The sequence below is a fragment of the Drosophila busckii genome, chromosome 2L, assembly GCF_011750605.1.
Source record: "Drosophila busckii strain San Diego stock center, stock number 13000-0081.31 chromosome 2L, ASM1175060v1, whole genome shotgun sequence".
Classification (NCBI taxonomy): Eukaryota; Metazoa; Arthropoda; class Insecta; order Diptera; family Drosophilidae; genus Drosophila; species Drosophila busckii.
Genome location: NC_046604.1, coordinates 14,749,033 through 14,774,935, shown reverse-complemented (window position 1 = coordinate 14,774,935; position 25,903 = coordinate 14,749,033). Strand labels below are relative to the sequence as shown.

The following is a 25,903-nucleotide window of genomic DNA, read 5'->3' as shown; positions in this document are numbered from 1 at the left end:
GTTATTTAGCTTCTCAAAGCTTGAAATAAAACAAAAACTAAGTGTGGAGCATTCAAAGTATTAAAATGTATAATTATTTTATACAGTTTTATACATAATTAAGTATTTGAAAAATATTAACATTTATATTATGCTATAAATATAAACATTTAATAGGGTATAAGCTTAGGTTGAGGACATTATATCCAGCTTCTTGGACATATAAGGTCCATCCAGCTCGTAGCCCAGTTTGCGATAATAATTGCGTGTGCCAACGCCAGAGATAACGGCTATCTTGGTGCTGCCGTGCTCTTGCGTAGCAATACGTTCCGCCTCCTCCATGAGCAGCATACCAAAGCCCTGATGCTGAAACTTGGTGGGATCTCTGGAGCTAACAGGCACAACTGACCCATAGACATGCAGTTCGCGTACAATGGAGCATTTGCCTTGCAGCTCTGGCCGGAACGTGTCAGCAGAACACTGACGCAGACGCAACAGTCCCACAAGTATATCCTGCTCGGGATCCTCGTAGGATAAAAATGTTTCCCAGCCACCATTGGCAACATAATCACGGCGTATAAGCTCGATCTCATAGGGACGCACTTTGTTGTGTATTTCCTGGATGCCAACCTCACGAGTTCGCACATCTCGACAAGTCGTGCCCAGATCTTTCATGCGTGCCAGCGCCAATTCACGTAGATTACCATGCTCCACACCAGAGCTACAGGGAAAATGGATTTTAGTTTGAGTTTAGTAAGTATTAATTTGGTTCTGCCTACCTGACCAGCGGCATGGGTATATCGCGCTGCACCCTATATACACGCGTCCATGGCGGCACTAGTGCCAGTATTTTGGCCACCAAATCTACTAGCATTGATGGCGGATAGGACTTATAGCGACCTGTCTTCCAGAGTTCATAAAGACCAGTGCCTCGTATGACCAGCGTGGGATAGATTTTCAAGCCATCGGAACGAAAAGCGGGATTCTCAAAGTATTCAATAAACTGCTCGATGTCACGCTCAAAGTCCACATTGGGCAGATCTGGCATCATGTGCGTTACAATTTTATAGCCTGCATCCTTGCCCATTTTGAATGTCTCACATACTGCCTGCACTGTGTGTCCACGATTCGTATCCCTAGCCACATCTTCGTAGACAGACTGCACGCCAATCTCTAGGCGTGTACAGCCATAGTTCAACATATCCGTGATGTGACGCTTTAAGCAGTAATCCGGACGTGTTTCAATGGTAATGCCAATGCACTTGGTGCGTGACTTTTCAGAGTAGCGTACTGCCTCGGCCACATTGGCGCTGCTGTGTCCCGACAAAGCATCATGCAGGTTCCTTATAAAGTAGTCTCGATAGTCCTCTGGCAGCGCCATAAAAGTGCCACCCATGACAATAAATTCAACTTTGTCCACAGAGTGTCCCAGCTGCTTTAGCTGCTCCACACGATGTCGTGTCTGTAGGAAAGGATCATAGCGTGCGCGTATAGCTCTCATTGAGGTGGGCTCATAGCCCGTATATGACTGCGTCGAGTACTCAAAGTCACTGTCTGGTCCGCCTGGACAGTACACGCATATATTGCCGGTAAAATTAATATGTGGACAACGATGTGGCTTACACATCACAGCTACCACGGCTATCTGTAAAATCGAAATCATTTATTGCTTATTTGGTACCACTGTGTGCAGGTTGCTACTTACGCCGCTTGCTGTTCTTATGGGCTTGGCCCTCAATTTTGGTAGCAGTATCTTCTTTGCATCCTGTGGCACAGCTGCTATAATATCAACCAGTTTCGGTGAGCTGTCGAGTCCATATTTCGAAGAAATAAGCGATTTCATGCGATTTAAATTCACATCTCTCTTGGCTTCGTGCGCTTTCAGCAGTTCTTGTATGATTTCGCCCGTAACCAGCACCTGGCGCTCCTCGCGACTAAGGCCCACAGCTTTTATAGAATATTGTTTGAATATAATTTTTTATACTATATACGTGTTAATTGCTTACCCAGCTTCTTTTTTGGTTTCATGCCGCAGGTTGTATGCGTAAATTAGTTTTATAGTCAACAAATGTTATTTGTCAACTTTTTAGTGCACGTGTGCAAGTGTTGGTCAATGCGATCTGTTTATTGCTAGTCGACATACCACCACATTTAGGGAAATGGTCTAAAATATACCATAGAACACAAATCAAGTGCCACTGTTTTGTTTTTATTTGTAAAACTTAAAAAATTCGTAATTTAGAGTAATTAAAATGTCTAGCAGCTGCGTGCAGCAGCAGCAAAATGATGATGCCGATTTGCTGGATCAACTGGATGACAGCGACAACGAAATGAGCGACACAGTCGAATTGGCAGAAGAAGAGGAAGACAAAGAGCGGCAGCTGCTAATAGAGCCAACATTTAGTTTTTCGGTTTGTATACAGCTACAAAAAGTGTTTTATCTAAAGTTAATTGAACCATTTGTATGCACTGCAGAACAGCCAGACATGCTGGGTATGCAATGGCTACTATGGCCCCAATTTTGGTGAGCCGCTTTGTGGTGCCTGCCACGCCTTTCTCTATAATGCACAAAGGGCGGAGGAGCTGTTGACGGAGCTGTCGGATGACGAGGACTCGGGCAATGATGAGCCGCCGTTTAAGGACAAGCAAGAGGATGATGAAACTGAAAACGATGCGGATATTATGGGCTTTGAGGATTTGGAAGATGCAGCGCCTGCGGCGCCACAACAGCAACTGCAGCAACAACAACAGCAGCAGCAGCCGCCGCCGCCAGTGAACAATGAACCAGAGTTGGAGCAGGATCAGCAGCAGCCAGTACCACCAGCAGAGCCGGTGCCAGAACTGCCAGCACGTCGTGATACACCTGAACGGGATTATGAACGTGAGCGAGCCTTGAATCCATTTTTATTGCCTATCAAGCGCCCACGGCCAGCAGCGCCCTTGGCACTTCCACATTATATGCAGGAGCTAGATGAAGGACGCGCACGTGCACATGAATATAATGGGAACGATGCGGATCAGGCTGAAAAGCAGATAACACAGCTCATACCTGTAGAGGTTATGCTCAAAATATTTGCCTATCTGGATGACATTTCTCTGTGGATGGCCAGCGAAGTGTGCAAGCAGTGGCAGGACATTATAGCCAAGAATACAGCACAAAGCATGTGGAAAGCATACATTAAACAACGCTGGCCGTTGTATGAGAGTTTGGCGGATCAACCAGATTATTATAAACTTTATGGCGCCTTGATGTGCAGCTGCTTTTGTCGCATTTGTCTCATCGAGCTGGGCAGTCAATCACCGCCAGCGTTGGAGCAAGTGAATGTTATGCGCAATAATGTGCTGCGTGGTGAGGCACATCTGCTGCACAGCTACGAGGCGGAGGGTATCTCAGCCATACCCTTGGATCGGCAGAATAATTACTGGCAAGCTACCATACTGGGTCCACCGGGTAGTCCCTATGAAGGTGGCAAATTCTTTCTGTTTATCTACTTTCCGGAGCGTTATCCCATGGCTCCGCCTACAGTCCGCTTTCTGACCAAAATTCTACACCCGAATGTGTCGCGTCATGGTGATGTAGGCATTGATATATTCCAGCAACAGAATTGGTCGCTGGCACTAAACGTGGCTAAAGTACTGCTCTCTGTGCAGAGTTTGCTCACCGATGCCTACACTGAGGTTTGCATGGAACCTGTTTTGGGTTATATGTACGAGCATGAGCCTCAGCGCTATGAGCAGTTGGTGCGGGCCTGGACCTGGAAGTATGCCATGCTAGAGCTCATGTCACCGCACTGAAAGACACATTTTTTAAGTTTTTGTATATGATTTTTGTTCTGTTTAGTATTTTAGCTTAGCTCTGCCGTTGGGCCTTACTTATCTCACGCTATATATAGTTGAAAATAAAACTTAATACATAATCAATTTGTTGTTGGTCTTTTTATTTCGTCCAGGACACCTTGGGTATATCAAAGTGTTCGGTTAATGTGTCCAGATGCTCGTTAAACTTTTCCACACGCTGCTTATGTGTTGTCTGCGCTTTATCCATTATACGCTTGTTACGCATCTTCTCCTGCTGTTTCTTGGTTGCCAACTCCGCTTTGGTCAATTTGCGTTCATAGCTGCCACTTGGTTGAGGAGTTTCGTTTAGTTGTTGCTCTGCATAGGACTTTTGCAGCGCTTCTTTCTCGTGATCCTTGTCTTTGTTCTTGTTTTTCTTCTTCTTCTTTTTCTTTAGCTCGCTGTCTACCTTAAGCTTTAGTTTGCCTTTAGCCACACTTGCATACGCATCCGACATCACTCTTTTCTTTTTTTTTTAACAATATATAAAAATAAACAAACTTGCTTTGTTTTCATTAACGAGGGATGCACAACTGCAGTACAATGTGTTGCGATTGCTTACTTGAACTATCGATCCTTATATCGGAAAAATTGTTTTTAAAATACTTAAGATAAGACAAGAAAAGAAAATCAAATTAAATGTGATTGTTTTGTGCATACATAGCTATATTACATAAATAAAAAAGTAGAATGAACGCATTGCCAACAACTAGACATTCAATCGATTCATCGATAAGTTTGAAAATGCATTTACCACTGATAGTTTATCACAGCCGGCAAAATATTGCATATTTCAACTTTGTTTATTGCGCGTTTATTGTTTATTGTTTACTAGGCGCACTATGCAGGAGTTCATTAGCGTGCAGCTGCCGGATGTAAAGCGTGAGTTGCGTCGCGGCATTATTGAGTGTTCCAAACGTGGACTCTTACATAGCACCAAATGGTTGGCGGAGCTGCATCATGGCCTAAGCGATGTAGAGATAGACAATGCACCGCCAGATGATGATCATTCCTTCAGCGAGTGTCAACTGGAGGGCATAGCGCCGTCGGAGTACAGTGATTACTTTCTGGCCAAGAGCTATTATGATGTGCGGGAATACGACAGAGCAGCGCATGCGGTAAGGAATTGTGAATCCAGCGTGCCGCGTTTTTTGCATCTCTACTCTACGTATATGGCCAAGGAGAAGCGACGTCTTGACTCTACAACAGATCAAGCGAATCTCAATGAGCCAAATCAAATGCGAGATTTGGCGGACTTATTGGCAACACTGCGTGCTGCCTACGGACGCAGTCGGCTTGATGGCTATGGCATTTATTTATACGGCGTTGTACTCAAAGCGTTGAATCTCAATCAGGCTGCAGAACAGATGCTAGTGAATGCCATACGCTTGGTGCCCATGCTATGGAGCGCGTATCTTGAGTTGTCACCGCTGATTATGGAGAAGAAGAAGCTGCTGAGCTTGCAGCTGGGAACGCACTGGATGCGACACTTTTTCATGGCGCATACTTACCTAGAGCTGTATTTAAATGATGATGGCTTAAAGATTTATGAGGATTTGCAAACGGCGGGCTTTAGCAAGAGTATATATCTGACTGCGCAAATGGCGCTGGTCTATCACAATAAAAGAGGTGAGTGCTGGGACCAAATGTAAAGAGATATGTTAAAATATATGCTCACTTGTTCTTAGATGTGGATAAGGCAATAGAGCTGTTTCAGGCGCTGCTGGAAAACGATCCTTGTAGGCTAGACAATGTGGACACCTACTCCAATTTGCTGTTTGTCAAGGAAATGAAAACAGAGATGGCCCAGCTGGCGCACAAAGCGGTCAGCATTAATAAATATAGACCAGAAACTTGTTGTGTTATAGGTGCGTATTTAGATACAATTTGAAATGCTTTAAGTTTATGCAATGTTTATTACAGGAAACTATTACAGCATACGCTGTGATCATCAAGTGGCCATTAGCTACTTTCAGCGTGCACTCAAGCTGAATCCCAAGTACCTGGCCGCTTGGACCTTGATGGGTCATGAGTTTATGGAGCTCAAGAATACAAATGCTGCCATACAAAGTTATCGCAAAGCAGTGGAAGTTAATAAGCGCGACTATCGCGCCTGGTATGGTCTGGGACAGGCCTACGAGATTATCAAAATGCATTATTATAGTTTATATTATTTTAAAATTGCACATCAGCTGCGGCCGTATGACTCGCGCATGTTGGTGGCGCTGGGCGAAACCTACGAGAAGCTGGACAAGTGTGAAAACGCTGTCAAGTGCTATTTCAAAGCCTGCGATGTGGGTGACATTGAAGGCATAGCCATGTACAAGCTGGCCAATCTGCACGAGAAGCTGGGCGATCAGGAGACGGCGGTGCATTGCTATCTTATGTATTGCGCAGATGAGCGTGCAGCAACGGATAAACAGAGCTTATATCAAGGATTTATGACGCTGGCGAATTACTATGAAAAGAAAGGCGACTATGAGCAGTCAGCGTATTATGCCTACAAGTGTTTGGACTCCGATGAGGTATGTACACACAATTTTTGTAAGACTAGCTTTGAACTTTGTATTGATTTTTAAAGCGCCGCACGGAAGCAAAGGCTTTGCTCAAAACCATTGACTGGAAACGCAATGCAGAGTGGCAAAAGAAATCGAAAACTAACGCTACTACAGTGGCCAATGCAGACACCAGCAGCGAGGATGATATGGAATGTGATCAGCTGGATGTGCGCGTGCGTGTGCCCTTTAGCAGCATTAGCGATGCAGCCAAGGGTAACTCCGCGCCTGTGGCCAGCAGCACAGCTTCTACCACAACGCTGGCGGCAAATGTGGAGGAAACAACCGCCACAAGCAGTTGCAGCACCAGCAGCAGCACCACGACGACGACCACCACCACTACGCCCAATACAGCTGATGAAGAGACAGCTGCGCCAGCTGCTGCTGCTGCTGCTGCTGCTGCTGGAGCTGTTGCAGTTGCTACACCTGCAGCGGCAGAGGCAGCTGCAGAGTCAACAGCAACTGCGAACAATGATGGCAGTTCCATGGATATATCTAGCGTATCTATTGATTAGTAAAAGTTTGTTCAAGTATTGTGATTGAAGCTTATCAGCGTAACAAAAATGAATGAATTCATTAAAAAATTATAAACTCTAATTTATTATAGTTGTAGATTTTATTTAAATTTACAATATTTAGCTAAAATTAGTCACTATTAACTGGAGTTAGAGAGCGCGTTTAATGCAGGAATGCAATGTTAAATAAAAAGCAATTAAAAGCAACAATAAAAATATAAGCAAGGCAAACAAATCGTCGCTGAAATTATCACCCGTCATGCCAAAATCCTTTACAAACTTTTCGGAAGACTTATAATAACAAAAGTCAGCATAACAAGCCATATCGCCACGATTATAGCCATATATACAACGTATCAGACCCTCGAATATATAGCGAAAGAAGGATATATCGCATATGGGACGCAGGAACCAAGACAGCTCGTTGAGTCGTATAAAGAAGCCGGAGAAAAGTAGAAATGGTATCGATATGGCGGGCACCAGGAATATGGCCAGCTGCATTTTAAACAGCGAGCCACTGATAACGCCTATGAAATGTCCAATGATGCCGGTCAATATGCAAATGCTCCAGCACATAACAAAGCGCTCCAACTGCGGCGGCTGTCCGGTCATAAAGTAGCCAATGCCTATGAATAAAGTGGGACAGATGAACTGCAAAGGCATATCCGCCAACAGTTTGGATATATAGTAAGCCCTAAGCGAATACCAGCCGTTATAATATTCACGTAGAAATACGGGCATGTCCTGCATGCAAAGCAAAATCGATGGCATCGCATTGCCGGAGAAGATAAAGAGTATAATGAAAAAGAGACAGCTGGTATTGCTGACAATCTTGTTGGCATCATTGCCAATCTGCCAATAGACCAAACCCAGCAGCAAAGCAATCAGCACATGCATGAAGACTCGCGCCTGCACGGCAATCTGCGTATAAGAGTTGAGTATAAGATCAAGTGCGAGTGCTGGGCGGTAGCTACTTACGAAGTCTCTGGCCATGGTCACCAGATGACGCTGCATAAGCACACGCAGCTGGCAGCCAAAGCCCACTTGCTCCTTGGGACGCAGCAGCTCCGTATCAGCGCTACTACTGGAGTCCATGTGTATGAGCGCTGCTGGAATGAAATTTAGGCGCAGGCACAGATAGAGCAAGAGAGCAAGAAGCATAGCAAGGGGTTAGCGCGCAAGCAGACAAATGAGAGACAAAAAACAGAGAGACAAACATCAACAAAAGCCACATATATAACCAAAACCAATGACGCACTTACTCTGCTCATCCACAATTAGTTTGAAAGTGCTTTTGGTTTGCATAAACTTTAGTTTATTTTGCTCGATGAGCGACTCGCAGCGCTGATTGCTGGACTCGCTGCCCACTTCTAGGACTATTGAATAAAAATTAAGTTAAAGATCTTAATTATTATTAAATTAAAGATCTTAAATTTAAATTAAAGTTAAAACTGCATACAATTAAAATTAGAAATCAATGCAATGCAATTTGAAATAGAATTTAAGTAATGAATTTAGTTTAAATTAAATCAGTGGCATGTACTTACCAAAATCGCCTGGATTATAATACTGCGGACAACTAAAGCCTGCTGCATGGAAACTTGGCAACATTTCCTGCTGTGTGCCGGAGTAGAGCACTTCACCATGTGCCAGCACCAAAATATCATCAAAGAGCTGCATCAGTCGCGAGCTGGGCTGATGCACTACACAAACCACAATGCGTCCATCGTGTGCCAATTTCTGCAAGTAGCACATGACCTGATAACTGGCAACGCTATCCAGGCCACTGGTGGGCTCATCAAAGAACATAATGGGTGGATTTGTTATAAGCTCTATGCCAATGGACAAACGCTTATGCTCGCCGCCGGAAATGTCGCGCACCAAGGTCTGACGACAGCTGTGCAGGCTTAAAACATCCAAAATGTCCTCCAGCTGCAATAGTTAGCAATTAAATGATTGTACATTAAATTATTTTGAATATGACGCACAATTTTCTGTTTAGCCTCGCTGCTTGTATCGCTGGGCAGCTTTAGAGTTGCTGAAACACGCAGTGTTTCCTCCACTGTCAGCAGCGAGAGCATGACATGGTTTTGTGCTATATAGCTGCTCATCTTGCGAAAGGCTTGCAGCTCGCGTGGTTGGCCATTCAGCAGTATGTGACCACTAACGCCTTTTAATCTGTAAACAAAAACCAAAATTGATTAAAGTTTATTGCAAAGATTTATGCACTCACTTGAAGCCAGCTAGGACATTTAAAAGGCTCGACTTGCCGGCACCGGAAGGACCCATTATGGCTGTAAGACAGCCCGCTCGTAGCTCGCCACATGTATCCTTTAATATCAGATTGCTGGCCTTTGAGTTAGTGCCGCTCTTCAGTTGGTAACAGAGCTCGCTGAAACGCAACTCGAGACCATTCTTTTCTCTTTGTGTTGCGTTATCAGTCATTGCTACTGCTGTATTTAATTTAATTATATTAACTGGAAACTAAACACAAGACTCGTGTATGCTTTTAACGCTGCAGTTCTTAGCCGACTGCTTTTATTTTATTTTGACGGCGTTTGCAAATCTTCAAGTGCAAGTGATTATTATCATATTTGTTATTCGCTTCGCTTCGGCATAAATCGTAATCTATGTAGACTGTAAGAAGCTAATCTTGTATTAATTGTGCTACAGTAAACACTCAATAGAGCAACGTTGCAATTGCTTGCAGCCAATGTAATTTCATTTTTAATAAGCTTATAAAGTATACGCATATATTAAGTATACGTGATGTATAGTTTGAATATTTACTTTTCTCACAGCTTTTAAGCATTGATTATAGTCGATTGACTAGTTTTGCCTTGTCTGAGGTCAGTCGATGTTTAAATGCATTTTGTTTACACACAAAGATAATTACAACAATTAAGTTAGTGCAAATATTTAAGATTGGTTATCTGCTGCGCATTTTACATTGTCATAAAACAAATTGCAGCTGATACTGATAAGTCAACTACGCCTAAGCTTATGTTAAACAATTCTTACTGCTATTGTTATGCTCGTACTCTAATTAAATTGCGTGCGTTAGACAATTGATACTTATAATTGACACTTGAACATTTAAGCACAATAACAAAGAAAGCACTGAGCTCATTTAATGTATAATTTAATGCACAGCTGTTGTTTAAAAGTTAATCAACATTTTTCACAGCTGTAATGCAATTTTCCAACGAATTTGCAACAAACTTGTTATTTTGCATATTACATGCAATTATTTATAATAGACGCATATTAACAATATGTATGTGTATTATTTGTTGCATTATCAGCTGTATTAATTCAACTCGCGTACACATTTATTTACGCGTAATTGACTTTTCTCACCCGCGACGCTTTCCGCTGTAAATTCAAAACGCAACTGAGATCAATTTACTTTCATTGTTGCTACTGATCGCATCGCCGGCAATTTGTTTATACTTTCAAAGCTCAGAGTAAAAGCTTAAGCTTGTTAGGGAAATTATTTACAGAGAGCTTGCGATACTTTGTAGACTCTTTCGATGCCTATAATGGAGCTACAAATATTTATAAAGCGTTACATTAAATAAACTTAGCAGTGTTAAATTTCCAATAATTCATTTTTTACTTTCGTTATTTCATTCTGTTAACAATAGTTTTTAAAACGTCAATACAAAATATTTATTAATATCTGTTTAAAATTAATCACATCTCAAACACATTGAGCTATTCATAAAATAGTTGTATATATATAATAATGTGCTACAACTAAAGCATTAGCTGATGTCTCTTTAATACAATGCTAAGAAAAAAAAGTTTAATATATACAAGTGTTGTATATACAAAATCGGTGTTGCATGTTGCTTGTGTTGCTTTTCTTTTTGTTTGTTTGTTTGTTTTGGGGGGAAGGACTATATCACGATTTTCTTATGCTAAACGCTGTTCAATTCTTTGGCACATAGTTTACTTCACTCTCTCTCGTATTAAATGCTATAAGAAATCATAAATAAAAAACAAAACCAAGTCAAACGCTAACAACGAATGTGAATGGAATGTGGCTGAGCATCTCAGCTGCGCTTGAATCTCATCTGAATAATCTCAGTCGGAAGGACATAATATAGAAGGCCAAGATGCGCAGCATGACCAACAGTCCCAGCATAAAGAATATTGATAGCTGATAGTTGGCATTCGCCATGTCCAGTGTCTTGAGTATATGCTTGGGACGCGATAGATGACAATAGAAGTCATTGCACTCCAGTTTCTCACGTTCGTAGCCAAACAGCGCCAGCATGGCGCCATCCAGGCTGTACTTTAAAAATGAAACGTCGAAGAACCATCTTAAGTAAACAGGCGCATCTTTTTCTTGTAGAAAGAAACCGCTGAAGGCGAGAAACGGACAAATGAAGAATGGTCCCAGTATAGCGCCCAGATCCAAGCTCAATGCTGCACCCACTGCTAGTCCAATGCTTTGAGCCACCAGCGCCGTCATGAACACAATCAGAAAGAATAAACCAAAGCGCCAAGGTTCCAGCGGCTGTTGAGTTAACAAATATGTGGGCACAATAAACAGCAGACTGCAAATCACTTGTATGGGCAGATCGGCCAAAGTAATGGCTACATAGTAAGCACGCAGCGAATACCAGCGATTAAAGTGCTCTCTGGAGACAATGGGAAACTCCAAAGGAACTGCAATGCAAATGGGTATTGATTAGCTTAAATACTTTTGTGTATGTTATGCGACTTACACTTGACCAAAATGCCCGAAAAAGCGCAATACATGATAAACATAATCGTATAGAAGGCATAGCGAAATATATTCATAGAATTGCCCGCATCATTGCCAATGCCGTAGTAGAGAAACCCAATCAGCAGTCCAATGCCCAGGTGTATAACAAAGCGCATGGTGGTCAAGGAGCTGTCACGCCAAATGAGCAGAAATGTGCGCAGCAGCAGAATGTTAAGCTGTCGCCAAAACGAAGTGGCATAGATATTCTCACGTTTGCATAAATGCGCTGGATCCAAATCCAGTGTGGGCATGGACATGCTCGGCTTGGGTTTCTTTTTCTTTGGCTTGCAACAGCTGCCGCCCGAGATTTTCTGATCTGCAGTCTCCTGACTGCCCAGCCCAGCAGCCTGGCTATCCCAAATGCGCGAGGAGAGCTCATTGATTGTTGTTAGTGGCTTGAAATTAAAGGTGGACTGCTTTGAAGTAGACATTATGGGTGCAGTTACAGGCGTCATTAGCCCACTGGCCATCATTTGTTCTGCAAATTGAAGATTAAAATTTTAGCTAGTGCGCTTTGTTTATAAAAAATTGTGCGCTAGCTTACCAACTTTTTTAAGCGCTGCCAGCTGTGCCACGCGCGCTGTTCTGCTCTGACGATAGTCATCATTGCGTCCATTGTCCATAAGTTTTATTAACTTTTCCACTTGACTTTCATCTTCGGTATCATAATCATGCGTAGCAATTTCCATTACTGCAAGACAATTTCAATATATAGTCAATTACAGTTAGTTAGTTCTTTGCTATAAACTTACAATAATCCAATGGATTATACGACTCTGGACAGTGCAAATTTAAAGCACCTAAGAAAGGCACCAAATTCTGCGTGCCCCCCGCATAGATGCAGCTGCCCTCGCCTATGGCATACAAATGATCAAACATGGATAAAGTCAAAGCGCTGGGCTGATGTATAGTGCACACCACATTGCGTCCCTCCATGGCAAGTTTCTTTAGCAGACTTATCAGTTGATTGCACATTGAACTGTCCAAGCCACTGTCAAAGTAAGTTACATTACCATTAGTTAACAATTATTATTAATTAGCAATTAAACATACGTCGTTGGCTCATCCAGCACCAGCACTGGCGGATTGCTAACCAGCTCCAGCGCTATTGCTAGCCGCTTTCTTTGTCCGCCGCTTAGCTGACCCGTGCGCGTGTTGCGATTCTCAAACATGCCTATGGCCACTAGAATGCTTAGCACACGCTCCTTCTTCTCCTCCGGCGTCATATGCTCGCCTATTTTCAAATTGGCTGCAAAGTGCATTGCCTCCTTGACACTTAGGAATGGCTGCAGTGTTGTGTCCTGCTTAATGAATGCCACATTTGGCTTGTAGGCCTTAAGGTCGCGTGGCTTGCCATTGATGCGAAAGTCGCCGGTGTAGCCAAAGGAGCTGCAAGCAAAAGCATAAATTGGATTAGATATTAATGTAAGCGCGACTAAATCTTGGGGTTACATTACGTATATCCTGCGATGATGTTAAGCAGCGAACTCTTGCCCGCACCCGAGGGTCCAACAACAGCGCTCAGCTCTCCAGATCGAAACTGTCCTGTTAGACCGAGCAGTATATCTTTGTTTTCTAAAAGAAATAAACCAAAATGCTTTTAATTTTGAGAGGTCTTTAAATATATAATTATATATATATTGAATGCATATTATATTTCACTTTGAGCATTAGCAAACGATCTCTAACTGATGCAATTGATAATTATATGCTATTTATATATATGATTGATTATAGCAAAAGTTCTAATGCAATTTTCTAATTTGCTTAGCTCAGCACAATTTTCAATGAAACATTTCAAAGTTTGTTGTTTTGTCTAAACGCTACACACTTGCCCGTTCTACTTTAGTATTAACTGATAAGCTGCGTTAGCGATTTCCCATTTAAGCAGCGTTCAATGTTCGCTAATCGTTTTATTTGCAAATGATAATGTCATCAAGCTATTGCTGCTGCTGCTTGTGCCCAATGGTCATAGAGATTGCCTTTGTTAAAAGGCATGTGAGCCATACAATGTTGTAGTTAGAGCTCTCTAAGGCTAATCTAAGCCAGCAATGCCTAGATTATGCTTTGGCTAATTACTTTTGAGGCATTTTACAGTGCGAGCGACGCTGCTTATCATTGGGATTTTATTTGAAATCTTATCGAATTGATTTACAAGCGCTTTGGCAACAGCTGCATAGATGCGTAACTGCCTATGGCCAGATGTCTCGAGTTAAGTATTTGAGATATGGCATTTATAGCTTCTTGACTTGACATGGCCTTGCGCTTGGCAATTGGCAAAAGGTATGTCTATAGTATTGTTCAGTTGTGTCTAGCCTGCCCATTATCTAACTAGTAGTATATGCACTTAATTCCATATAAAATAGATTAGCAAAGCCCATTCAATATAAGTTAGAAGTGTAAAAAGGAAGTTAAACACATGCGTCTCTTTAGTTTTGATAAAAGCAGTAATCCAGCAATAAAATAGTAACAAATTTAAAGCCACTTGTTTGCTGTAATTTCAATTAGTTACGACACGCACTTTTTATACACAAAATATTTATAAACCGACACGCAGACAACAATGCGCGCTGATCATAAAAGATTTAAAGTACTTAAGCGTTTTAACACGCAGTTGAACAATTAAAGAAATGCACGCTTGTGAGTCAACTTAGATATTTACTATATATGTATAGTTCGTACTAAAGTCCAAAGCAATTGTAGCTAAAGCGCAACTAGGAAGATCACTGTGAACAATCATCAAAGCAAGAATGAGAAATGAAGCAGGAAAACTTAGTCAAGCGTTAAAGTTGATGATAAGTCAAGAACAACACAATAATAATAACAATAAAAGGCGCAAATCGAAACAAAGCAACGTTAAACATGCATACTACAAATTTTAATGAAACTTAAGTGATATTAATTAAAATGTTGCTATAAAATAGTTGTTGCTATAACAAATGCAAGAACAATTTATGCACAAACATTAGCCCAAATGTGTTGGCTTCTTATCTCTAGGCGCTACCATTAGCACAAAATTTTTGTTAATTTAACACATTACAATTATTTAATTGTTGTGCCCTAGGGAGCAACAATATCAATATCGGTACATACATTAATTGACTGTCGTTATCAGTTTATCAAGCAAACAAACATATCTAACTGCACTAACAGACAAACCTTGAATAGATAATAAAACATTTTTTTTATACAACTCTAAGCTCTTTTGTTTGCTATGTCTAGGGATATGAATTCTCAGGTGTGTGAGTTGAGTCATGAGCAAGGAGCCATTAGGCTTCTATATGCGTGTTTTATTATTAACTAAAGCCAGATCTGCATGAGTCAGTTTTGTTTTTATATATAGCAAGGGGTTGGTCCTGCGTGTGTTGCGTTAATGTTTTCAATTTGTGGCATGCATTACTTAAAATATAAACAAGCGTGTGTGATAATAAAACAAACAATAATTTGTAAATATTATAACAGATATTTCAAATATTTTTTCTAAATTTAAAATGCAGAAAATAGCACTTTAAAATATAAATAAATAAGTGCTAATAATTTTGCTAAATTTAATATTCAAAAAATTATTTAAAATAAATGAATTTAAATAAAATTGAATTGGAAATTCAGCCTTTAATTTTTCGTTAGAATTCTTTTGTTTTGGTTACATTTTCTTGCAGTGCATGTAATTCTAGTTCAGCTTTCGTTCGATATCTGTGCTATATCATATCATATATGTAAACATTGTCAAACACATAAAACCAAAAGCTAAAGCCTTATCTATTATGTAATTTAGAAATATGACCGTAGCTAAGTGCAGCCAAACCCATTACTATTATTATTATTATCGTATTGTATTTGTATTTGTAAATCAGCAAAGGGCAAAAGGCAAACATTATGGGATATATATTGACGACTTGTCATGTAACTTTTTGCACACACACACACACGTGTAAATAAATGAATGAATTTATATGCTGTTGCCTTACATTTATTGAATTAGTGATAAAAAATAAATAAAATGTGTCGACCTTTGGAAATTGAGCTTTGTACTTGGTCACAGAGTAATATGCAAGTCTTGTTCTTTTAGTCAATCAGCAATTTGTCAATAACTGCGTTCATTCATTGGCTAATTATTATCAATTATTTGTTATATTTATTTATATTATTTGTAGTGCAGATAAGCCATAAAACTTTCGTATATCAAGGCAGCCACAACGGTTGCTAATGATTTTATTAAATAAGAACTGATGAAGAGCTTGGCAGTTAGTAACATTTGCCGGCAGTTGTTAATAAATAAAAATATTGTAGACTAGACTAATACAAATAGATTAGGCAATGAACAGCGCAAAAATTATATTTTAGGCCTTATTGTTGTTGTTAGTTAAATAACTATATAAGTTTGCTATTTGATGCAGACACATGTAAAGGGCATTGTTGTTAACTTTAGCTTGTATATTTAACAATCAATACACAACAAATAAAAAAAATTATAGGAGAACCTGTCGATAGATATATGTAAATAAATAAAGCAAAATTTATTCCGTACGTGCGAGTACAGCGCGCGCCAGTTGCTTAGAAACAAATGACTATAGCGCTCTTTTTGTTAAACAAATACATGCTTTTTATAAGTTATATATGTACAGTTGTACATATAGATAAATGTTTCAACATAATACGCATCAAGGCGTGACTGACGCTTAACCTGAAGAGCATGAACGCCCACAACAACAACAAAGCCACAATAATAATGAATACATAATTAAGCTTTATAACAGTGTAGGGCGCGTAAATAGACACACTAGTACTTAATTTAACTTAATTAAAATATATATTTTATAATTACCTCGCTTAATGAAACCAAATTTACTGCTATAGCGCACATTTTCAAATTGAATATCAATCTTTTTGATCGCCTTGTAGTGCTCGTGTGGAAACACAGAGGAGGAGGTGGAGGCGCTGCCAGTGGCGGCGCTGGCGCTGTTTTGGCTTGTTTGGTTGCTATGGGCGCTGGCGCTGCTCTCGGGCGAACTCAAGGGCGTGCCATAGATGGAGCTGCTGGAGAGCACAACGTTCTCTGTCTCAGCGAGGGGCGCTTCATGGGCTTTGCTGCTTGTGCGCAGTGTCAAGTGAGGTGGACGTTTTGTTATAAATTTTTTAGCCGGCACTGGTGTGGTGGGACGCACTGTTTTTGTTGTTGCTGTTGCTGGCTCTGCTGTTGTTGTTGTTATTGTTGTTGTTGGGTTAGCAATATTTGTATCTGATGCGGCTTTGAGTGAGTTAAGCCTAATGACGTCACCACTTACAGTGGGCGACACAGCGCTTGCCAAACTCCAACTGGACATTTTTTTTTGTTAATTGAATTAACAGTCGCGTTTAAAACGTATATTACAACTTAAATTACTGCTTAACACACACATGTATAATTGTCTCTGCTTGTATGTATTTGTTTATAACTGGGCGCGTGCATTTGTTAATGTAATCCAACTGAAAGACGAAAATTTTTAATTGTTGTTGCTAATATAAATTTGTGAATTTTTGAGGCAACCACCAAGATCAACGCGCCGTCGACGTCTGTCTGTCTTTTTGTCTTTGTTGAGAGTTCATTAGCATTTTTAGCTAAAAGAGCGAAAGCAAGCGCCGCCAACGCGAAGAGCGAAGGGCAGGGTCGTTAATCAGAATTTGCCCCAAAAGCAAGTAGGCAGAAAATAGAACACAAGACACAAGAGAGCGCGAAGAATCAAAAATTATATCAAGAGTATGTATATTTGCTTGTTTGTATGTGTGCACGTGTTTTGCTTCTTTGTGTAAAGAGTAAACCGCAGTCGACCTATTAACAGCTTACAGCAGAGATCAAGTTTTTGCTCTCTCTCTCTCTTCATCACTCTCTTTACAATCGCGCACACACTCGACTCGACTGACCTAAAGGCTCGCTTTGTAAACAAATACAAATGCACTTGTTTATTGCTGCATATATTTATTTATATTACAAACATTTTGCGCGTCTTCTTCGCCACTGCCTTTGTCTTGTTTATCTTGACTGTAACTAATTGTCGCTCATTGTTTGTTATGTTTCACTTTAATTTTTAATTTAGATACGCTTTGCACGCACTTTCGTTCTCACTCTCAGCCGTCAGCTGATAAATACCAGTTCTTCTACTTTAGCCTGTCCTATGCCTACCACTTTGCCTGTTGCCTAGGCCTATTATTAAATTTGTTTTTCTTCTGCGCGTTCAATTTTTGTTTAAATTTTGCACGTCTGAAATTGAACGTTGGCTTATCACATTTGTTAAAAATGTTAATGTAAACCGCAGATATTGTTGCTCGATTGATTGGTCAAAAGTTACTGATTAGCCTTGTTCTATTGTTGTTTTTGTTGTTGTAACAGCAACTGATATGACACTAACGCACACACACACACACACAGCTATATACACGCGCGCTCACACACACACTGTTATAGACAAAGGCAGCGATATTCAACGAACCCCGCACATACACAAATTACATTTTAATAATTTTAATTATTATGGCATTATTACTTGTATTTTAATGCTCCACTTAACATTCGGTTATTTACTAATAATTTTGAAAACCACTTGTTGCGCTACGCGACGATTTGATCAGCGCGACCGTTAACCATCGCACAAGTACAACAACAACAGCAGTGTTGTCGTTCAAATGTTTTCAATGAAAACAATGAAGAAGTCAGCAGGTATCATCCACAGCAATATTGCGTTAACAGTGCAGCTTCGATTGTTGCTCACTATCGAAATGTGCTCACATAATGTTAACGTTATACCATCGATATTATCGCAATATTATTGACAAGAACTGCTTCTTTTTTAAATAAAATTTATTATACACTTCATATAAGAAAATCCTTTTGATATTTTTTTACACATTTTTCATTTTTCAGCCAAGTTATCATACATGCTATTCATACAGTGTGCCACTAAAGTCACCGTACCCCCTACACTTTTAGTATTAATGTAGGATTATAAAATAATATATTTTTTACAATAAAACTATTAAAAAAACAATGAGAATTCAATCTAAATCTGCAATTAATATTAAATTAAACACTTTCCACGCTTAAATCTAATTATATATAGTGTTAAGTGTAAATGAATTTGTGCTTATATTGAAGCCCATTTGGCTTTAGGCAATTGGATTATTTTTCATCAGCTGAATATCAGCATTCATCATGTCGCTAACGAGCTCAAGAAAACTAATTTTTGGTGTCCAGTTTAACTCGCGCTTGGCCTTAGATGCATCGCCCTGCAGCAGATCCACCTCTGTTGGCCGGAAATACTGTGGATTAATACGCACCCGCACAATATCGGTGTTGCGTTCGATGCCCACCTCTTCAATACCTTTGCCAATCCACACAATCTCGCGCCCGATGTGCTTGAAAGCAGCTTCCACAAATTCACGCACACTGTGCGTCTCACCAGTCGCAATCACATAATCAGCCGGCTCATCGCGCTGCAGCATCATCCACATGGCCTCCACATAGTCTTTGGCATGGCCCCAATCACGCTTCGAGTCCAAATTGCCCAGCTCAAAATATTCCATTTGATTTAGCAGAATCTTTGCAACAGAGCGTGTAATTTTGCGTGTCACAAAGCTTTCGCCACGGCGTGGACTCTCGTGATTGAAGAGTATGCCATTGCAGGCAAACATGTCGTATGCTTCCCTATAGTTGATGACTATCCAAAAGCCATACATCTTGGCACAAGCTGTAAATGCAATAAGTCTTTAATTATACTTATTATATATACACATAAATACTTACCATAAGGTGATCGTGGATAAAATGGGCGTCTGTTCATTCTGTGGCGTTTCCACCACCTTTACCATACAACTCCGACGTGGAGGCCTGATAAAACTTAACAGATCTTTCCATGCCACAAGTGCGTACTGCGTCCAATATACGAAGAGTGCCTACGGCATCGACCTCAGCAGTGTATTCACTCAAATCGAAAGACACTTTTACATGCGATTGTGCAGCCAAATTGTAAATCTCCGTAGGCTTAACCATGTTGATGATCTTCACCAGACTACTGCTATCTGTCATGTCACCATAGTGTAGTTTCATGCGTCCGCCCTTGTGCGTTTTGGGATCTGCATACAAATGCTCAATGCGTGTCGTATTAAAGGTGCTGGCACGCCTTATAATTCCATGCACTTCGTAGTCCTTTTTCAGCAAAAATTCAGCCAAATATGAACCATCCTGCCCGGTTATGCCTGTTATCAGTGCTACTTTGCTACAAGCATCCCCGGCAGCGTCACCATCGCCGGTTTTTCCATTTAACTCCATGTTGTTATCGTAGGCAGACATGTTAGTTAACTCTAGAAATACTTATTTCCACAATTTTTTAGTAGCGTCTTAGCGGTTCATGGGTGTCAAACAATATGTTTTTATCTCTGATATACTAAAAATAAAAGTAATTACTATAAAATTCTGCTTGAGAATATTCATACATACTTCTTTTCACCAAATATTAAAGCAAAATGGTTATGGTAGTTGTAGATGTTGTTTAGCTGTTTAGTTTAGTTTTGTTTAGTTTAGAATCCCACCGGTTCTTGAAACAAATTGATCACGGAGAAGTGAATACTACGAGTTTTCGTTTAGTACTGATTTTATTGTGGAATATACTGGGCTTATATACAGAATTTTAATGTTTGTTTAGGTCCAGTTACAATTTGTCCAGCTTGTGGATCAAGACTTATCTCATATTATATTGGTTTAGGTAGTTGATGAATAACCTAACATAAACTAATGCTGCGAGCAGATGGTGTGAAGTCGTAAATGTGCAGCGGGTGCATATTTGGATAGGACTGTTACCTGCATCGGTAGGTACGGGATACAGGTACGGGATACAAATATTTCTTAATCAGCATTGCAAGTATAAATTTGTTGTAAGCATTTGAGCAAATCATGAAAATATTTGATTACCGCAGGCTTATTATTTAAATGTATAGGGTGTGTGTGATACATACACACTTGAATGAAACCTCTATACAAGCCGCTGCCCATCTATTCCAACCTATCATTATTAACATAATGAAGGTTGACAGTTTCGACCGACTCAACGCAGAACATCTTATTTAAAGCCTTTTCAATATTGAAATATTGTTCATTAATTACCTCATGGTTTTTGTTCAAATTATTTGAATAAATACCTTGCAGATATTTATCTTCAGACCGGCGGTATTTTCGGTACAAATAACTCGGCTATTTTTGGCAACACCTCTATGAAATTATCGCGCGCAAAGGAGTAACCGTTGGCCTTCATATTTATTATTCCTCTTCTGCCAATGAAATAGCTAAATTTCTAAGATTCGCTGCGTACAAAAATATGTTGCACGCCTGCACAAGATAAAAAGAGATCTAAAGAAACCGTCAACCCGTTGTTCTTAATAATAGCAGTGCACAGTCTGCCCGCTAAAATTCAAAAAGGTTAACAGCAGCTCAAATAATGTTAACGTAACAGCGAGTCAACAGCTCTTAGATTTTAAATGTACAAGACTGCTGCCTGTAGGTGGCGTCACACGTGTGTTGAAGCTGCCTGCTAATAGAGGTCGCCACATGCTGTGTAAAGTGAAATTTGCGCAAGTTTTCAGAAGTATAACAATATGATAAAATTAAGCTATTAATAAAACAATTTACAACAAATTTGCAAACACTTAAGTGCACAGAAGCTAAATACGATTTTTAATCGTATTAAATTGAAAGCCACAACCACCGACTTTAATGTGCTTGCACATTAAATTTAAAGACTGCAAAGTAAGTCAAAAAAATAGTTTTCCCTTTTTTTAATCAATGAATGCCTTCATCAGTAAGATCAAACTGTACAGCTTGTTTCTTACTTACCTGCTTCACTTTTTGTTTTTGTTGCAGCTTTGGGGAAAGAACGAAATCCTATAATTATGTGCAATCAATACTTTTGGCATACCTTGCTTTATATCGGCTTACATTATGCTGCGGATGTGCTACGCTGATGATCATTTGCCTCCAGTCCTCAAGTTAACTGAACTTAAAACGGAAGCAAGCATAACATTGTCAACTTTGTGATCAGTTTAAGATTCACAGAAAAATTCACACCTGTGGCACGAAGCTTATCGATGCTTGCAAATACTGTTTGCCACATATCGATTGATCATTAAGCATTAGATATCGAAAAAACGCATCCTTGAGAAGCAAGCGCACAAAACTTTTTATTTTTCATTAAAAAATCTTATTTGTTTTTAGTTTGATGGAAATAACAGTAAAATCTACGTATGAAGATAGTCGCCCACATATACCAACAGATCGGAACTAGCTGAGCGTCTATATATGGCATGCAACAGGATTGGCAAAGAATTTGTAAATATTGTTTGATTTAGTATATTGTAATATTGTTTAATTGAACTGCTAATTATTTATATTATTAAGTGTGTACTTAGGCAATCGAGGAGTCCCAGCACAAGGACGAACTTTACAAAAGAAATGGCCAATAAGCAGTGAAGGGGGTGCCAAGTCTATTGCGGGATGCGCAATAGTGGAAAAGCCCCCACCACCATCTCTCTCTCTCTCTCTCTCTCTCTACAAGCGTGGCTCCTTAACATTGGCCAGAGGTGGAGTTGTACGTAAGCAACTTTGTTGTCACACCCGTGACTTGTCATTCTTTAACGTGCATTCTTTAACTTTGACTTTTAGCAAACATTGATGGACATGTGTGTGCTCATGTCAAGCAAAACTAAGCAAACAGTTAAGCCAACTGATGAATAAATCAAGCAAATGGAAAAAACAATACAATTTTTTGACAGTTTGGACAGTTACAACAGCGATGGTAAATAAAACTTTTTTGATTGATACGAGAGAAAAAAACAAAATATGCTACGTCTATATAGAAAAGCATGCTAATAATTTGCTATATTTGTTTTTATGTAACAGAATTTATAACTTTTATACAAATTATTATTTTTTTTGTATATAGCAGAAACACAAATGCAGACGCACAGTTTCGATTTGTTAGTCCAAGCACGTTGCATGCAGCAAACGCCAACTCTGCGCCCATATATCCTTTTTCAACGGAAAAATTTCCAAGCTTTCACTACGCCAAGCGTACGTGATGCTGTTCCCACAAAGGAGCTGTTGAAGTGGCAAATTTTAGCCTCGGCTTGTTACAGGTAACTGGGTTTTGCTACAGTACGGGGGTGTGTTTCGACCACTTTTTTGGGGCTTGTCAGGTGCGCCAGCATAAAAGTAGCAGTTTATTAGGCGCACCAAATTAACATAGCACTACTAATGACCAAACAGGACCTTGCCACACACCAAGCGTTGATTCAGTAATTTGAGTAAGCTTGCCTAGTGAAATGTTTGAAGCTGCAACACTTGAAAAATGTTAGATGATTGCTTAATTTAATATATTATATATATATTTTCTGTGCTGTAGTTTTAGTAAAAATTGTATAATTTTTTAAAGTTTTGCACTGCACGTTTAGTAAACAATTTTCTAAAAATATAAAAATTACAACGCCTGCGCGTATTTATTTGATTTTTTGCGCTCTCTCTTGTGCTCTTTGGGCGCAAGCCACCCCACAGCTTACTTTCTTTTTTTTTTTTTGGGATGCTGCAAATAGTAGTAAAAGTTGCAAAGGGGAAACGTAGTTAAAGGCAAAGGCATTGTTGTTGCTCGTATACCCAAAGGAAATCAGAGAAAAACGTATGCTGGGGCTAGCGTTTGCAAGAGTCACTTTAATATTTATATAAGTTTCATGTTGGGGCTAAATAGAAATTCCCCTTGCAATACTCAAGCGCTAAAAGTGTTACAGACAAACGAGTGAGAGATAGAGAGAGAGCGTGAGAGCAGTATATATGTAATATATAAGTGTGTGTATGTGTGTGTGAGTTGCTTGACAATCAAGCCTCAAGCATATGTTACCCGATAATTTGCCGAAAGTTTTAATGAAAGACATGGGACTCATTTTTCTGCAGCCTCCACACAGCTCTAGCGCTATCTCGCTCTATGTGTGGGTGTGTGTCTTAGCTTTTGTCGCCATTTTGTGTGTGTGTGTGTGTGGGTGGGTGTTGAATTTGCTGAGGGTTGCTTTCATATAATTTTCATTTATCATTTCATAAATGACAATTGCATTTCGTTTCAACTTCTTGTTGAGTAGAATTTTGCTGTTTTTAGCTGCAGGCAACTGTAATCACACCATATCTGTTGAAAGTTTATTATGCTCGTAATATGCTTGCAAATGTTTTAACTGGCATTGTGTGTTTTGATTTGAGCTTATGCTGTAATCATTTCTTAATTGCTGGCGAGCATAAAAAACTGTTCATTGTGCCGCAGGGCAAGCAAAACAGACGACAACTGTCCAGTGCTCAGTGGTTACGCATGGGGATAGTCATGTCATGTAGTTACAGCTTTTTTTTATAGCATGCGCTGTTAACTGCTGTTGGTAATAAGCGCAAAACTTTGACAGTTTGTTATCCGCATTTGTTTGACATTTTGTTTTGCGCTGAACAATTTTATATTTTTTACGCGCCTCCCACAGCGCACACCTGTTAAAGTTGGCAACTGAGCTGACAGCTCCTGGGACTGTTGGCAGAGTCCAGGGAAAATTAGAATTTCGAGCTCTTGAGCATGTGTTTGTAATTTGTGGTTTTTGGCCAAACATTTTGTGCGGTTAATACTTTTCTCACCTTTTGCTTAAAGAGCGTTTAACGTTTTTTTTTACAAGGCGTTTACCTTTTTGGCCAAATGTTACCAAATGCAGGTATATTTTTTGTGTTGTTTTTTAAATGCAATAACAGTTACATTTATTGAACAGTTAAGCAGCATTGCATGCCTTGTGGTTTGCTTTGCTGGAATTCTTCTCGTTTTTTTTTGTCAGTGGGGCGTAACTGCCTCAATTAGTGGCATTTATGTCAAAATTAGGGCGCATACTTTTTGTACAGCATGTGTCAGAATTTAAATGTTGGCACACAAAAAAATGCTGAAACAGATAATTATTGTTTAAATGAGTTTGAACTGTATGTGGGGCTAACGCAGGAATATTTTACAATTTAAATTTAAAATGATAAATTTTATATACAAGCTTAGCTCATGGTTAACAATTTAACAGTGTGCACTGTAAGTTTATCTACGTACACTAGCATCTTGTTGCCAACATGGCAATTGCACATTAACGACATAACACCGTTATAAACAAACACACACACATGCTCACTTGCCCCATTTCCATGTCAGTTTGAAATTTAATCAGCTGCATGCCTGATTACTCCGATTACGTACGCATATTGATCAGCTAACGCCAATGTGCCAAAAGCACGTAGCAATCATCATTCAAAGCGACCCCCCGCCGCCTCACTCCCCCTTCAGTTAACTTTACACACAAAAAGCTGCAGGCAGCTCCAAAGCGAGTGAGAGAATTGGCGGCGGCAATTAGCGTAAAACTACCTGAGCTTGTTGCATGAGTTACATGGGGCATATGCTACTGCTAATTGCCAGCTAGTGTATGTGTGTGAGTGTGAGCTTTGTATTCATTAAGTTTTTAGATTGATTTGAAGACATGTTTTTTATCGATTGAGCAGCAAAATTTTTATATTTCGGCGCTAGGCATGTGGTGACTTAACTTTGTTTAATGTATGCACTAAATTTATGCTCTATAATTTTAAAAATATTTTTTAAATTTATTATAGCTTAAGAATCTAAAAATATTTAGTGAGCGTAGAAGAAATAATTCAAAAGCATAAAAGATAAGATAAAATAAGAAGTGATGAATAAATTATTAATAATAATAGTAGTAGTATTAATAGTAGTAGTAGCATTAGTAACATTAGTAGTAGAATTAGCATTAGTAGGGGTAGTATTAGTATTAGTACTAGTAGTAGTAGTATTAGTAATAGTAGTAGTAGTATTAGTAGTAGAAGTATTAGTAGTAGAAGTATTAGTAGTAGAAGTATTAGTAGTGAAGTATTAATAGTAGAAGTATTAGTATTAGTGGCAGTAATATTAGTAGTAGAATTATTAGTATTAATAGTAATAGTATTAGTAGTAGAAATATTATAGTCATAATAGTATAAGTAGTACTAATAATAGTAGTAAAGGGTTTATTAATTAAAAACCCTAATAAAACCTTATTTTTTTAAATATATATTTAAATTTATTTTATTCATGTTTACCCAACCTTTTGGAAAGCGTATTTAAGTTTCACTTCAATAAGTTTTCGCCTGCATAATGCCGTTATTTAAAAAATGCTTTAAA

General features: G+C 39.4%; 7 protein-coding genes across 14 annotated transcripts; 2 read left to right on the top strand and 5 right to left on the bottom strand.

Annotated features, from left to right (window-relative positions):
• Nucleotides 1-133: 133 nt before the first annotated feature.
• Nucleotides 134-2,083, bottom strand: LOC108600085 (elongator complex protein 3). The gene is made up of 4 exons (XM_017987448.2): nucleotides 1,986-2,083; nucleotides 1,685-1,926; nucleotides 759-1,624; nucleotides 134-700 (listed from the first exon to the last, which is right to left on the bottom strand). Exons 1-4 carry the CDS (start codon nucleotides 2,005-2,007, stop codon nucleotides 166-168), a joined length of 1,665 nt encoding a protein of 554 aa, XP_017842937.1. The 5' UTR covers nucleotides 2,008-2,083; the 3' UTR covers nucleotides 134-165.
• Nucleotides 2,084-2,161: 78 nt separating this feature from the next.
• LOC108597357 lies at nucleotides 2,162-3,896 on the top strand. The gene is made up of 2 exons (XM_017983876.2): nucleotides 2,162-2,390; nucleotides 2,455-3,896. Exons 1-2 carry the CDS (start codon nucleotides 2,232-2,234, stop codon nucleotides 3,772-3,774), a joined length of 1,479 nt encoding a protein of 492 aa, XP_017839365.1. The 5' UTR covers nucleotides 2,162-2,231; the 3' UTR covers nucleotides 3,775-3,896.
• On the bottom strand, nucleotides 3,897-4,347 carry LOC108597362 (protein FAM32A). The gene has a single exon (XM_017983889.2). It carries the CDS (start codon nucleotides 4,271-4,273, stop codon nucleotides 3,917-3,919), a length of 357 nt encoding a protein of 118 aa, XP_017839378.1. The 5' UTR covers nucleotides 4,274-4,347; the 3' UTR covers nucleotides 3,897-3,916.
• A 236-nt stretch (nucleotides 4,348-4,583) lies between these two features.
• LOC108600785 (cell division cycle protein 23 homolog) lies at nucleotides 4,584-6,930 on the top strand. The gene is made up of 4 exons (XM_017988560.1): nucleotides 4,584-5,445; nucleotides 5,505-5,684; nucleotides 5,740-6,341; nucleotides 6,398-6,930. Exons 1-4 carry the CDS (start codon nucleotides 4,659-4,661, stop codon nucleotides 6,884-6,886), a joined length of 2,058 nt encoding a protein of 685 aa, XP_017844049.1. The 5' UTR covers nucleotides 4,584-4,658; the 3' UTR covers nucleotides 6,887-6,930.
• A 63-nt stretch (nucleotides 6,931-6,993) lies between these two features.
• LOC108596465 (ATP-binding cassette sub-family G member 4) lies at nucleotides 6,994-10,103 on the bottom strand. 5 transcript variants are annotated; one of them, XM_017982234.2, is made up of 7 exons: nucleotides 9,677-10,103; nucleotides 9,120-9,533; nucleotides 8,875-9,064; nucleotides 8,434-8,818; nucleotides 8,149-8,262; nucleotides 7,865-7,995; nucleotides 6,994-7,807 (listed from the first exon to the last, which is right to left on the bottom strand). In XM_017982234.2, the coding sequence occupies exons 2-7, from the start codon at nucleotides 9,329-9,331 to the stop codon at nucleotides 7,037-7,039; spliced, it is 1,803 nt and encodes a 600-aa protein (XP_017837723.1). In that variant the 5' UTR covers nucleotides 9,332-9,533; nucleotides 9,677-10,103; the 3' UTR covers nucleotides 6,994-7,036. The 5 variants fall into 5 exon arrangements, with proteins under 5 accessions (XP_017837723.1, XP_017837732.1, XP_017837741.1 ...); XM_017982243.2 differs by having other exon boundaries at nucleotides 9,120-9,523; XM_017982252.2 differs by having other exon boundaries at nucleotides 9,120-9,523; nucleotides 9,908-10,103.
• A 468-nt stretch (nucleotides 10,104-10,571) lies between these two features.
• Nucleotides 10,572-18,293, bottom strand: LOC108594353 (ATP-binding cassette sub-family G member 1). Of its 4 annotated transcripts, none has more exons than XM_017979508.1 (8): nucleotides 18,185-18,293; nucleotides 16,489-17,129; nucleotides 13,121-13,238; nucleotides 12,717-13,052; nucleotides 12,416-12,654; nucleotides 12,208-12,354; nucleotides 11,623-12,141; nucleotides 10,572-11,563 (listed from the first exon to the last, which is right to left on the bottom strand). In XM_017979508.1, exons 2-8 carry the CDS (start codon nucleotides 16,985-16,987, stop codon nucleotides 10,962-10,964), a joined length of 2,460 nt encoding a protein of 819 aa, XP_017834997.1. In that variant the 5' UTR covers nucleotides 16,988-17,129; nucleotides 18,185-18,293; the 3' UTR covers nucleotides 10,572-10,961. The 4 variants fall into 4 exon arrangements, with proteins under 4 accessions (XP_017834997.1, XP_017834998.1, XP_033150526.1 ...); XM_017979509.2 differs by lacking the exon at nucleotides 18,185-18,293 and adding an exon at nucleotides 17,824-17,914; XM_033294635.1 differs by lacking the exon at nucleotides 18,185-18,293 and having other exon boundaries at nucleotides 16,489-17,358.
• A 510-nt stretch (nucleotides 18,294-18,803) lies between these two features.
• On the bottom strand, nucleotides 18,804-19,986 carry LOC108603364 (GDP-mannose 4,6 dehydratase). Its single transcript, XM_033294936.1, is given in 4 exon segments — nucleotides 18,804-19,384; nucleotides 19,441-19,465; nucleotides 19,467-19,499; nucleotides 19,501-19,986. Coding segments are annotated over 4 exon segments (1,125 nt in total).
• Between the last annotated feature and the right edge of the window lie 5,917 nt (nucleotides 19,987-25,903).